The 13,333-nt window shown below is 34.7% G+C and overlaps 1 protein-coding gene across 8 annotated transcripts in view; it reads right to left on the bottom strand.

The window, feature by feature from the left end:
- MLLT10 (MLLT10 histone lysine methyltransferase DOT1L cofactor) overlaps positions 1-13,333 on the bottom strand; it is a 224,178-nt gene that overhangs the window by 66,986 nt on the left and 143,859 nt on the right. For 7 of the 8 annotated variants that reach the window (XR_006271725.1, XR_006271726.1, XM_043480223.1 and 4 more), the window contains exons 11-12: positions 11,592-12,161; positions 5,291-5,335 (exon numbers count right to left, since the gene is read on the bottom strand). Coding sequence is in view for 6 of the 8 variants with exons in the window: in XM_043480223.1 (XP_043336158.1) it covers positions 5,291-5,335; positions 11,592-12,161 (615 nt within the window). In the remaining 2 variants the exon portion in view is untranslated. Of the gene's footprint in view, positions 1-4,417; positions 4,451-5,290; positions 5,336-11,591; positions 12,162-13,333 lie in introns of all 8 variants that reach the window. The other variant, XM_043480228.1, reaches the window with a different exon arrangement.

Below are 13,333 nucleotides of genomic sequence, written 5' to 3'. Positions count from 1 at the left end.
GGGACCACACCTATCAATAATTACCTTAAATGTAAATGGGTTGAATGGCCCAACCAAAAGACAAAGATTGGCTGAATGGATACAAAAACAAGACCCCTATATATGCTGTCTACAAGAGACCCACCTCAAAACAAGAGACACATACAGACTGAAAGTGAAGGGCTGGAAAGAAATATTTCACGCAAACGGAGACCAAAAGAAAGCAGGAGTCGCAATACTCATATCAGATAAAATAGACTTTCAAATAAAGGATGTGAAAAGAGACAAAGAAGGACACTACATAATGATCAAAGGATCAATCCAAGAAGAAGATATAACAATTATAAATATATATGCACCCAACATAGGAGCACCACAATATGTAAGGCAAACGCTAACAAGTATGAAAGAGGAAATTAATAGTAACACAATAATAATGGCAGACTTTAATATCCCTCTCACAACTATGGATAGATCAACTAAACAGAAAATTAACACAGAAACACAAACTTTAAATGACACAATGGACCAGCTAGACCTAATTGATATCTATAGGACATTTCACCCCAAAACAATCAACTTCACCTTTTTCTCATTTTTTCACGGAACCTTCTCCAGAATAGATCACATCCTGGGCCATAAATCTAGTCTTGGAAAATTCAAAAAAATTGAAATCATTCCAGTCATCTTTTCTGACCACAGTGCAGTAAGATTAGATCTCAATTACAGGAAAAAAATTGTTAAAAATTCAAACATATGGAGGCTAAATAACACGCTTCTGAATAACCAACAAATCATAGAAGAAATCAAAAAAGAAATCAAAATATGTATAGAAATGAATGAAAATGAAAACACAACAACCCAAAACCTATGGGACACTGTAAAAGCAGTGCTAAGGGGAAGGTTCATAGCATTACAGGCTTACATCAAGAAACAAGAAAAAAGCCAAATAAATAACCTAACTCTACACCTAAAGCAATTAGAGAAGGAAGAAATGAAGAACCCCAGGGTTAGCAGAAGGAAAGAATTCTTAAAAATTAGGGCAGAAATAAATGCAAAAGAAACTAAAGAGACCATAGCAAAAATCAACAAAGCTAAAAGCTGGTTTTTTGAAAAAATAAACAAAATTGACAAACCATTAGCAAGACTCATTAAGAAACAAAGAGAGAAGAACCAAATTAACAAAATTAGAAATGAAAATGGAGAGATCACAACAGACAACACTGAAATACAAAGGATCATAAGAGACTACTACCAGCAGCTCTATGCCAATAAAATGGACAACTTGGATGAAATGGACAAATTCTTAGAAAAGTATAACTTTCCAAAACTGAACCAGGAAGAAATAGAAGATCTTAACAGACCCATCACAAGCAAGGAAATCGAAACTGTAATCAAAAATCTTCCAGCAAACAAAAGCCCAGGGCCAGATGGCTTCACAGCTGAATTCTACCAAAAATTTAGAGAAGAGCTAACACCTATCTTACTCAAACTCTTCCAGAAAATTGCAGATGAAGGTAAGCTTCCAAACTCATTCTATGAGGCCACCATCACCCTAATTCCAAAACCAGACAAAGATGCCACAAAAAAAGAAAACTACAGACCAATATCACTGATGAACATAGATGCAAAAATCCTTAACAAAATTCTAGCAAACAGAATCCAACAACATATTAAAAAAATCATACACCATGACCAAGTGGGCTTTATCCCAGGAATGCAAGGATTCTTTAATATCCGCAAATCAATCAATGTAATACACCACATTAACAAATTGAAAGATAAAAACCATATGATTATCTCAATAGATGCAGAGAAAGCCTTTGACAAAATTCAACACTCATTTATGATTAAAACTCTCCAGAAAGCAGGAATAGAAGGAACATACCTCAACATAATAAAAGCTATATATGACAAACCCACAGCAAGCATCACCCTCAATGGTGAAAAATTGAAAGCATTTCCCCTGAAATCAGGAACAAGACAAGGGTGCCCACTCTCACCACTACTATTCAACATAGTGTTGGAAGTTTTGGCCACAGCAATCAGAGCAGAAAAAGAAGTAAAAGGAATCCAGATAGGAAAAGAAGAAGTGAAACTCTCGCTGTTTGCAGATGACATGATCCTCTACATAGAAAACCATAAAGACTCTTCCAGAAAATTACTAGAGCTAATCAATGAATATAGTAAAGTTGCAGGATATAAAATTAACACACAGAAATCCCTTGCATTCCTATATACTAACAATGAAAAAACAGAAAGAGAAATTAAGGAAACAATACCATTCACCATTGCAACAAAAAGAATAAAATACTTAGGAGTATATCTACCTAAAGAAACAAAAGACCTATACATAGAAAACTATAAAACACTGATGAAAGAAATCAAAGAGGACACAAACAGATGGAGAAACATACCATGCTCATGGATTGGAAGAATCAATATTGTCAAAATGGCTATTCTACCCAAAGCAATCTATAGATTCAATGCAATCCCTATCAAGCTACCAACGGTATTTTTCACAGAACTAGACCAAAGAATTTCACAATTTGTATGGAAATACAAAAAACCTCGAATAGCCAAAGTAATCTTGAGAAAGAAGAATGGAACTGGAGGAATCAACCTGCCTGACTTCAGACTCTACTACAAAGCCACAGTCATCAAGACAGTATGGTACTGGCACAAAGACAGAAATATAGATCAATGGAACAGAATAGAAAGCCCAGAGATAAATCCACGAACCTATGGACACCTTATCTTTGACAAAGGAGGCAAGGATATACAATGGAAAAAAGACAACCTCTTTAACAAGTGGTGCTGGGAAAACTGGTCAACCACTTGTAAAAGAATGAAACTAGAACACTTTCTAACACCATACACAAAAATAAACTCAAAATGGATTAAAGATCTAAATGTAAGACCAGAAACTATAAAACTCCTAGAGGAGAACATAGGCAAAACACTCTCCGACATAAATCACAGCAAGATCCTCTATGACCCACCTCCCAGAATATTGGAAATAAAAGCAAAAATTAACAAATGGGACCTAATGAAACTTAAAAGCTTTTGCACAACAAAGGAAACTATAAGCAAGGTGAAAAGACAGCCCTCAGATTGGGAGAAAATAATAGCAAATGAAGAAACGGACAAAGGATTAATCTCAAAAATATACAAGCAACTCCTGCAGCTCAATTCCAGAAAAATAAATGACCCAATCAAAAAACGGGCCAAAGAACTAAACAGACATTTCTCCAAAGAAGACATAGAGATGGCTAACAAACACATGAAAAGTTGCTCAACATCACTCATTATCAGAGAAATGCAAATCAAAACCACAATGAGGTACCATTACACGCCAGTCAGGATGGCTGCTATCCAAAAGTCTACAAGCAATAAATGCTGGAGAGGGTGTGGAGAAAAGGGAACCCTCTTACACTGTTGGTGGGAATGCAAACTAGTACAGCCGCTATGGAGAACAGTGTGGAGATTTCTTAAAAAACTGGAAATAGAACTGCCATATGACCCAGCAATCCCACTTCTGGGCATACACACTGAGGAAACCAGATCTGAAAGAGACACGTGCACCCCAATGTTCATCGCAGCACTGTTTATAATAGCCAGGACATCGAAGCAACCTAGATGCCCATCAGCAGACGAATGGATAAGGAAGCTGTGGTACATATACACCATGGAATATTACTCAGCCATTAAAAAGAATTCATTAGAATCAGTTCTAATGAGATGGATGAAACTGGAGCCCATTATACAGAGTGAAGTAAGCCAGAAAGATAAAGAACATTACAGCATACTAACACATATATATGGAATTTAGAAAGATGGTAACGACAACCCTATATGCAAAACAGAAAAAGAGACACAGAAATACAGAACAGACTTTTGAACTCTGTGGGAGGAAGGTGAGGGTGGGATGTTTTGAAAGAACAGCATGTATATTATCTATGGTGAAACAGATCACCAGCCCAGGTGGGATGCATGAGACCAGTGCTCGGGCCTGGTGCACTGGGAAGACCCAGAGGAATCGGGTGGAGAGGGAGGTGGGAGGGGGGATCGGGATGGGGAATACGTGTAAATCTATGGCTGATTCATATCAATGTATGACAAAACCCACTGAAAAAATAAATAAATAAATAAAGGGGGGGGGAACCCATTTGCAAAACTAGAAAAAAGACTTTTAAAGGAAGAACACCACTATGACCATCTTGCCTTACAAAGAGAGTAAAAGTCAAACTGATGAATGAAGTTGCCCTATTATCTTCCTATAGGCAATCTACAAAAAGCTTCACTATGGTGCTGAACAATTGATTGAGAGCTAGGTTTCATTTCATTAATAGAACATGCAAGCTTTCAATTGGGATTCTCAACAAAAGGCAACCTTTGTAATAAATGAACCACCAGATAAGATTCTAATAAAACTTACCATTGTGTATTGCATTCAGCAACTCTGAGAAAGCTTTTAAGTAAGGAAAAAAGGACTTCAGGTTAAGATCATTCTCAAACACACAAAGAAATACATAGGTATAGACTGAATCAGTATAATAAAATCTCAAAAAGTCTATAATGTATCATTACTTAAATCATTACAAGCTTGGCTCAGTTTTCACATAGTATGAATTTCTAGATATTGCATTTCATTTGCCAATATATTATCTACTAAATTTGTATGCCATATATACTGTCATAATGATGATAAATTTCCTTAGTAATAAATGTATGTAAAGCTACTTTAAAAAAGACATTTAGTAGTGTAATGTCTTTCTTGCTGAAAGTCAGTAACAATAAAATACAATTCTATATAGGTAAATCCACCTTTGGTCACACTTAAGAATATTTATTATTTTAAAAAAAACAAAACTCATTTTAGCATCTAACCTGATCAAACATTCTCATTTCCTAGACTTTAGAACAACAGTCTCAACATATGAAGTGGTCTAAGCAAAAAACACTATCTAATGCCAATATACATATATGAACATTAAGACTAGTGAAAACCAAAATATTGAAAATATTATTTCACTGGGGAGCAAAAGTCACAATTTCACAACAGAAGCACCATATTAAAAGGCCAGCAATCAACAAAATTTGTTCATAATTTTACTGTAATATGGATTCTGAACATAGGACCGACAAAACAGCAAGTTAATCTGTCACTGTAGGAGAAAACTACATAACTAAGAACCAACTGCATTTTAGAAAATTAAAACTTAAGGGTTCAGAGGTGGTGTAATATACTAGAAAAAGCACTAGAGTAGAATAAAAAAGCCTGGGTTACCAACCCAGTTCGGCAACTTACTAGTTGTTGGACAAGCTCCATCGTGCCGATACTGCATGGAAATTTCTGTTGGAAGGGAGGAGAAAGGAAATCAGCAAAGCAGTTGCCAGTGACTTAAGGGTAGAAAAGAAAAGTGCCAGAAAAACAGGAAAACACCCATCCAAAGTCTAGCTGAGAAGGGCAAGTAGAACTGTGTGGACGGAAATTATAAGCCAGTAATTGGGACATCAGGGGCAGGAGGACCAAACAGAAAGTAATTCTCATAATCTTAACAGGACAGTGTAGAAATATGTTGCATGCATATGTGGGCAAAGAATGAGGAAAAGACATAAGGGCTTACAAATGAATCTGTATAACAAACGTTTTAAGAATAAATAGATACACTACTATGAGGAAGTATAGTTAGGCAATGTGATAAATTTTATATAATTCATTAGATGAGAACAATGTATCAAAAATATGTGGATGCTATATTCAATTAGAAACTGTAATTTAAGTATGAAAATTTAGTTTATACCTGAGCAGAAATCCATTATGACTTACTGTTATGTAAGTTTTATATAACTTACAGTTAGGTAAAACTCATTAAACTACAGTCAGCTTATTCTCTTGTACCTTTCATTTTTGATGATTATAATGAACAAGCAATTACTTTTATTCCTTTACTCCTCCCTTATGAAGAGAACTAGCAGAGGGTGACATGAGGCAATAAATCACTGCTAAAAGGAAAATCTGCTCAGAAATCGGGAGTATATTTCTGTATGATATTCCAAATGAAAAAATAATTGATAAAACCAGGACTAAGGGAAGGCTGTGACTCAAAATACCTGGCCTACTAATCTGGAAACCACTGGCCAGTTATTTTTAAACAAGGGATATCTGGGAATTCTCTAGATATTAAGTTAACCAAAAACATGACCTGTAGGAACCATGTGTACCAGAGAGTCTTTCAGGCAACCAAAATTCACGCATCTACCTCAAAAGTCAAGTCTACTCATGAGCCCACTCTGAATAATTTGATATTAAAAAGTAAGACAAAGCAATCCCTGTAATGTTAAAGAAACTGATATGAAATACTGTTTAAAGATCAAACACTTAGGCCAGTTTAGTTTAAGTCCTTTCCAAATAACCCAAGAAGATGAGCCATTGTGGGAGAATTTGCCGCCTTATGCTTCATTAACAAATGCAATACAAGTGAGATTTTAAAAGGCTACTAAAGAGACAAGACATGCTATGTTCTAAAGAAATGGTATTTGCTTGGAATGGTGCTAAAAATAATCAAAGGACCTTGTGCAGAAAGATTTTGTCAATGAGGAATAAACTGGAATATGGCTATTCTGGCTTTTGATCTAATACTTTTACAGAAAGATAGCCGCAACATAGGGCCAGAAATTTTCAGGTCATCAAAGACCAAAAAAAAATCAGGATATTCTAAGAAAACAGACTCCAAGGTATTCGCTGGTCTTAGCCATATCCAATATCTTCTTCATTTATAATCCAATATAATCAATGCATACAAAATCATTAAGCTAACCATTAAGACAGATGTGAAGGATGCTCACTGTCCGCATCTACTCTCTCGTCTGCAGTACTGCACTACCAACTCTACTCTTATCAGTCTATTATAATAACACTTTATATCTTTATGGTTCCCTTATTTGCTTACAGAATCAGTCTATTTTTAACTAAAATATTTTATCAGAAAAAGACTTCTAAGTTTCACTTTACCAGCATAAGTAGATACGACATAAATAGGATCCTGTTCAAAGTTATATGGGCTCAAGTCAAACTTTCATAAATTTCATATTTCAGTAGAAACCAAACTTCTAGAGGTGATCTACTCATATTAATAACTTATCTTTGTGATATCTTTTAAGAGCTTAAGAATAAGTACATAGTATCACAACAGAATGACTGCCTTTCCAGAATCTCTTTTTACAGCATTTATTACCACTAAAGAATTCCATCACTGAAAAGATTTCAGGTATCTCAACTGAGAAAGGAATGGCAGCACTCTATTAAAGAATGAGTGACTAAGATTGAAAAAATCAAACAAACTGGGAAGAATACACTCTGAAAGGGCAGAGCATGCCCAAAGAAAAGAAATTAATGCTAATAACATGTTGATTTCTGTGGAGAAAAAAATGCTAACTATCATTTTAGTAAATCCTAAATTCTCCTAATGTGATTGAGATAAACAGAAAAACAGTAAAGGACAAATATAGCATGTCAACTCATCCAAAACTTTCAATGTTTTCAACGTCCTAACTTTCAACATTTCAAAAGACCAGGTGCCTGTTAATACCTCAAAAGAATATACGTAGGAAAGAATTCAATCAAAAGTTTAATATAATTTATTAGACAAAACTTACAACCTTGAGTACATTTTGTGCACGTCACTATAAAACAACAGGTCATTTATCAGGATGTACTGTGATTTAATAAAAATTTTACAAATCCTCGATCACTCCAGTTTAGAGGTGTTTTCTGGGTTTCTATTCTGACTGGATCTAGGCCTCCTAGAATAAGTATCTCGACACATACGCTCTGTCATAAGCGTAATTTGAACATGTCATGAGAGAACTTTAACTACTCTTAAAATGCTATTTCTCACTAACAATGTTAAGAGAGTCACAGCATAAGGACTTGATTGTACATCTGCTTTACGTCCTAGTGGTGGTAAAAGAGGAACCACCACCACAACAATAGCAGCTGTCCTGTCTATTTCACAAGGTTGTTCTAAGGATCAAATGAGATGGTCATTAAGGAGTTCTTGAGAAACTCTTAGGTGCTCCAAGATATCATTACTAGAAGTTTGGACTTACTCTCCATAAACCCATCCTGCCCTGTTTAATCAACGTTATTTCTATCCCACAAACACAAGCTTCTTGTTTTTATAAAGTTTACCCTTCAAATATACCTTAACTTTCTTTTCTGATAATAATGCTGGTCTTCTTTATCTGCCTACTCCAAAGTACAATACAAATTTCATCCTGTCCATGGTCTTTTCCAGCTAATTATATATCCTAAAACTAGCCTGTAATACTACATGAAAAGCCTTTAAAAAAATAATTTCAACCCACTGAAAAAATAAATAAATTAATTAATTAAAAAAATAATAATAATTTCACTTGCAACCTGGTAAAAAACTCTTGAAAGACAAGTACAAAACTACACAGGATACTACTAAACACATGATACCTTCTCAGTGATCACTAATTACTAACAGTATTCACTCTTTTTTCTTTTTAACGTTTAGCACTTAATATGTTCACAGCACTATGCTCGCAGTGGAGACAGTAGTGAACACGACAGACACAGGCTCTAACCTGCTGGAGCCAGGGTTACAGTGCATGTTACAGTTCACCTTCTAGCTAACAGGTGTTTACAAGGCTGCCTGCATTGTTACTTACATATGAATCTTTTAAAAAGAGCACCATGAAAAACTCTTGGTAACACAGTACACAGTACACATTCCTCCTATGACTTATTTATACAGGAGAAAGTTTTCTGCCTGTACAATTACTAAGTGACTTCTCAATCTAAAATTAGTGCAAAGGTAAAATTAACATTTTCATTCTATTAGGAGGTAGTACTATTGCAAGTTAAAATTACTGGCTCAAATTTTCTTGTTGATCCCATTGCTTAAAGTATGACCAACAGTGCACTACCATGGTTTTACACCCTCATCAGCAAATACCCCTTAAGTTTTATAACTGTTACTGGAGTCAAGGAAAATGCATAGCTCCACCACTGAGAGCTGTGAGAATTCTTTTTATATTTCTTCTTCTATATAATGAGTAATAATACTCTTATGCAAGACAGTGTGCAGCACAAGCTAAGTTTCAACAGCAGTTAGCAATCTTAACTTATGGTAAGACTTAATTTCTAAATATTCATGGCATTCAGCTAGCTTTTCTTAGGTAAGAAGAGACGTTTTTATTTTTTTTTAATTTTAGAATAGACTTTTTAGAACTAAGCTTATCAATGAGAGAGAGCTCTGATCTAATCATAAAACTTTTATTAAAATGTGTAATATTAAATAATATATTACCTCAAATAGTTTTAAACAATCTTACTCCATAATAATAGCTTTAACAAGATCTATACAATCTCCAAAGTGATTTTAAAATACAGATTTAAGGGGGAAAAAAATCCTGACAAGTCTAAACTTCGTGAAATAATATTTATGGGAATTTCTCCCTATATTTGTTTTACCTACTGGTGAGGTAAAAGGGATACAAATTCATATTTTTCTGCCACAAACACTGCTCTCACAATACACTGCTCTCGCAACGTAATCATTATGTAAAGAACATGATTTCCACACCTAAAATCTCCTTAAATCAGTAACACGTAGCAAAATCTTTTCAAGAATATAAATTGGGGGAAAAAATAAAGAATGTAAATTGGTATTTTAAGTCCATTCATTTGAGGATGTGTATTTCAACTGTCATCCAAATGCAATTTCTGAAATTCAGTTAACTCTCAGACTGTGCCCCTATGGACAGGACACTGGTGAGGATCTCTTCCTAAGAGCAAATTTACACCTAATTTTCTCAGTATGTTACTTACCTGATTCCTGTGCCTCTTTGCTAAAGATAAACATGAACTAAAAAATTTTTTTCCAAGGAAATCTGTGTAAATTTATTTTTTGTGACCAGGGGCTATGGTTAACTGCTAAGCTCTTCTGGTCTCAAAGCAAATATACTATATAAATAAAACATATATTCAAGTGTGCAAAATATTAAAATCTTTTCAATGAACTTATTTCTTCATGCAATTTATTATTTTTCCCCTCTAAAACAGTGGTTCTCAACCAAGGGCAATTTTGCCCCTTTCAGAACCCAAATGTTTTTTGATTGTCACTATGGGTAGTGGTAGGGTTTGGGAATCCTGATAAACATCCTACAAGGCACAGGACAGTGAGGCACAGCAGAGAATTAGCCCAACCAGAAGATCAACAGCGCCAAGACTAAAGAATCTTGCTTTAAACCATCTTTAACAGTACTAAATCCTTCCACAGTGTCCACTCATTTCTCCAAAACACCTGTCTAACAGGTCCACCACAGGCAAAGAAGCTAGCTATCAGAAATAAAAAGAGAAAGAAATCCCTGACTGTGTGATCTTGGACAACTTATTTTACCTAAGTCTCAGTTTTATCAGCTGTAAAATTCATAGCCCCTACATCATAAAACTGTTCTAAAGATTAAACAAGATAAAAAAAATGTAACAGATGGCAGTTAATAAGTTACTACTTTTCATATCTGACTTTTACACATGCTCTTTTCTCCCTTATAATGGTCTTTCTTATGTTTGCTTACTGAAATGTCTGTAAAACTACAGAAACAATACAAAATTCTACATTTGTAAAATAAACATGAATACTCTTCACTTAAATTCTATTTATTATTTTTCCATACCATTTTCCACCTATCCTCTCCATCTAACAGAACAGGTAAAATCCATAGTTTATTTTAGCCAAAATTTCATCATTTCTACAATCAGAAATCTAAAATTGAAACATGGGTAAAATTTTCAATCAACACATCTAAAGTCATTTATCTCAAATTGAAGATGTAATGTAAAAGATAAATGTTGACATTTAGCTAAGTTTCTGTCTTAAAAACAAGCATCTTGAAATTTCTAAAAATTGAAAATAATATTTACATTACAAAGTATAAGTTAAAGGAGCATACCAACGTGGTAAATAACAGCATTTATAAATTCATTCATACTATAGTAAAAATGATGGTTAAAAAACTGGTAAACACAATTGAAAACAAAAATGATACATAACATTTAAGATATCTCCTGAAATGGGATTTTTAAAGCCATAAATTTAAATCACCTATCACTGATTGAGAAATATTCTAGATGGAATTAACTAGAATTTGTGTCAGGAATTACTGAGAAAATAAAGACTAACTGAGGTTTAGGGAAAGGAAGCTCCAAAACAAATACCAATCCAGAATAGTGCAAACCCTCACAACATAAATGTGAATTCTGAGTTGATTTCTAAAATACTATGCAAGCGAAGCAAAAACAAAAAATGGGAAATCAATTCTAGATGTTTCATAAGAAATGAATGACCAATGAACTGAACTATTTAGTCTACATTTAGTTAAGTAAAATTGAATTAGTACCAAATGTCTTTTCCAAAGACCAAAGACTGAACTGTCCTTCTAAGATAACATTTTTCATTAAGATAATTAAATGTCACTTAGCAACTCACAGCATTTTCATAAGGATAGTTTAAAACGATTTGCTTGTGAAGGTGAAAGGAGGATGATGGTGGAGGGGGAAACATCCGGAGGCCTACCTGAACCAAGTGGAGAGGAGCCCACACTGAGGCTCTGCACACTCCCATTCCTGAGCGGCGTGGGGGATTTCTGAAGACTAGAGCTGGTGACACTCCCTGCAGCTGATGCTACAGACGACGTTGGAGAGGCAGACGAGACTGAGAGATGAGCAGCACTCTCCTGATTTCTGTTTCCTTTTGGTCTCCCAGGCCCGTGCTTGCTTTGCTTATTGCCTTTTCTTTTCTTTTCCTTTACAGTTTCTTCTTCTATGCCAGAAGTTTGAGCCCGCTTATATCCTGCTGTAGGGAGGCTGGAATTACCCAAATCTCCAGGTGAATTTTCAAAGCTTTTAGGCTGCGAAATAACAGCTGAGGCTGAAGGGAGACCAATTATGGAACTAAAACTATTTACCCCCCCTTCCTGGTTTCCAGACTCTCCTTTATGTACATCTTTGGTTGATGATGACTGCTGGGAGTGAGTATAACTGTCATTACGCAGATCTGGGTCTGTAAAGCTCAAGAAATCCTGGGGAGACTGTACAGAACTTCCCGAAGATGATTTTACACTGCCTGGAGTTCCTGAAAAACTGCCTGTAGTGGGGAGAAAAAAAAAATGGGGTAGGAAAAGAAAAAATTGGATGCAAAAGTTCCCATGAGCAGTAGAAACGATACAATCAGCAAAAAGAGAGGATGAAAAAAAACTAACTATAAAACCAAGGACATCAGTATATAACTCAGCTAGATTTTTTTTTAAAGATTACTGAAATTAAGTTTATCTATAAAATTATACTTGTCATTTTATAGTTATTAAATTATTAACTCTTGAATTACAAGCTATTACTTGTAAAATTACCGAGATATAAGATGTGGTTTTTTCAACCTACCTTTTACCATGGTAGCATTCCTCAATTCTTCCCCAAATGCCTTATATACGCTGAAGAAGGACTGAAGAACAGCAAAGTCTCAAGAAGACTTTCAAAAGACTATGAACTCTGAATGGCATGGGGAATCGTCTCTTTTTCAATTGTTAAGATAGGATTATAAATGTTCCCAACATATAGTAAGAACCAAACGATGTTGCTTCAGTCGTTAAGTTCAGAGTTTTAACTTCAAGATAATGTTGGTGAATATTTATCATTATCACTCAGTTACATCTACCCCACCAAAACATGAATTCGATAAAATAATAATGATCACATGGAATAATCTATATAACTCACATTTCTCCCAGTCTACTTCTCATGGAGCTGCATAAAGAAAAGAGACCAGCCACTTACATTTCGCTGCTGCTTTTATGAAAGTAAAATCATAGGAGAGGCACCTCTCATAAAACTTCCAAAACTGCTTATTTCCCCCACTTTTTAGTTAAAGAATACTAGTACCCCATCATGTCATTATGAAATATAAGAACCTCAAGGTTCTTATTTACCAGGTGAAACTAATGGCTGTGATGAAATAAGTTCAGTCCACCATTTCACTTTATCAAACTCTCTCGTCACACTTACCAAATGAAGTAACACACATTTAGACTCAGTTTTGACCACATAACTATTGTGTTTCATAAAACTAAACTATATCAGGTTTTAACTATTATACTTAGAAACAAAAGCTCAAAATGAAGTGTTCTGTTGGCAGTGGAAATTCCAAGCTAAATACTAAATTTTATTATAGAGCACATTCATAGGTAATCACACATAAATCCACTTAAATATTCAGAAAGGCATTTTTCCTTAACACACAAGAAATAATTTATTTTTAACTAA

Source organism: Cervus canadensis, chromosome 10, assembly GCF_019320065.1.
Source record: "Cervus canadensis isolate Bull #8, Minnesota chromosome 10, ASM1932006v1, whole genome shotgun sequence".
Taxonomy (NCBI): domain Eukaryota; kingdom Metazoa; phylum Chordata; class Mammalia; order Artiodactyla; family Cervidae; genus Cervus; species Cervus canadensis.
The sequence above is the reverse complement of the archived record's forward strand: the minus strand, read 5'-3'. Positions and strand labels throughout refer to the sequence as shown.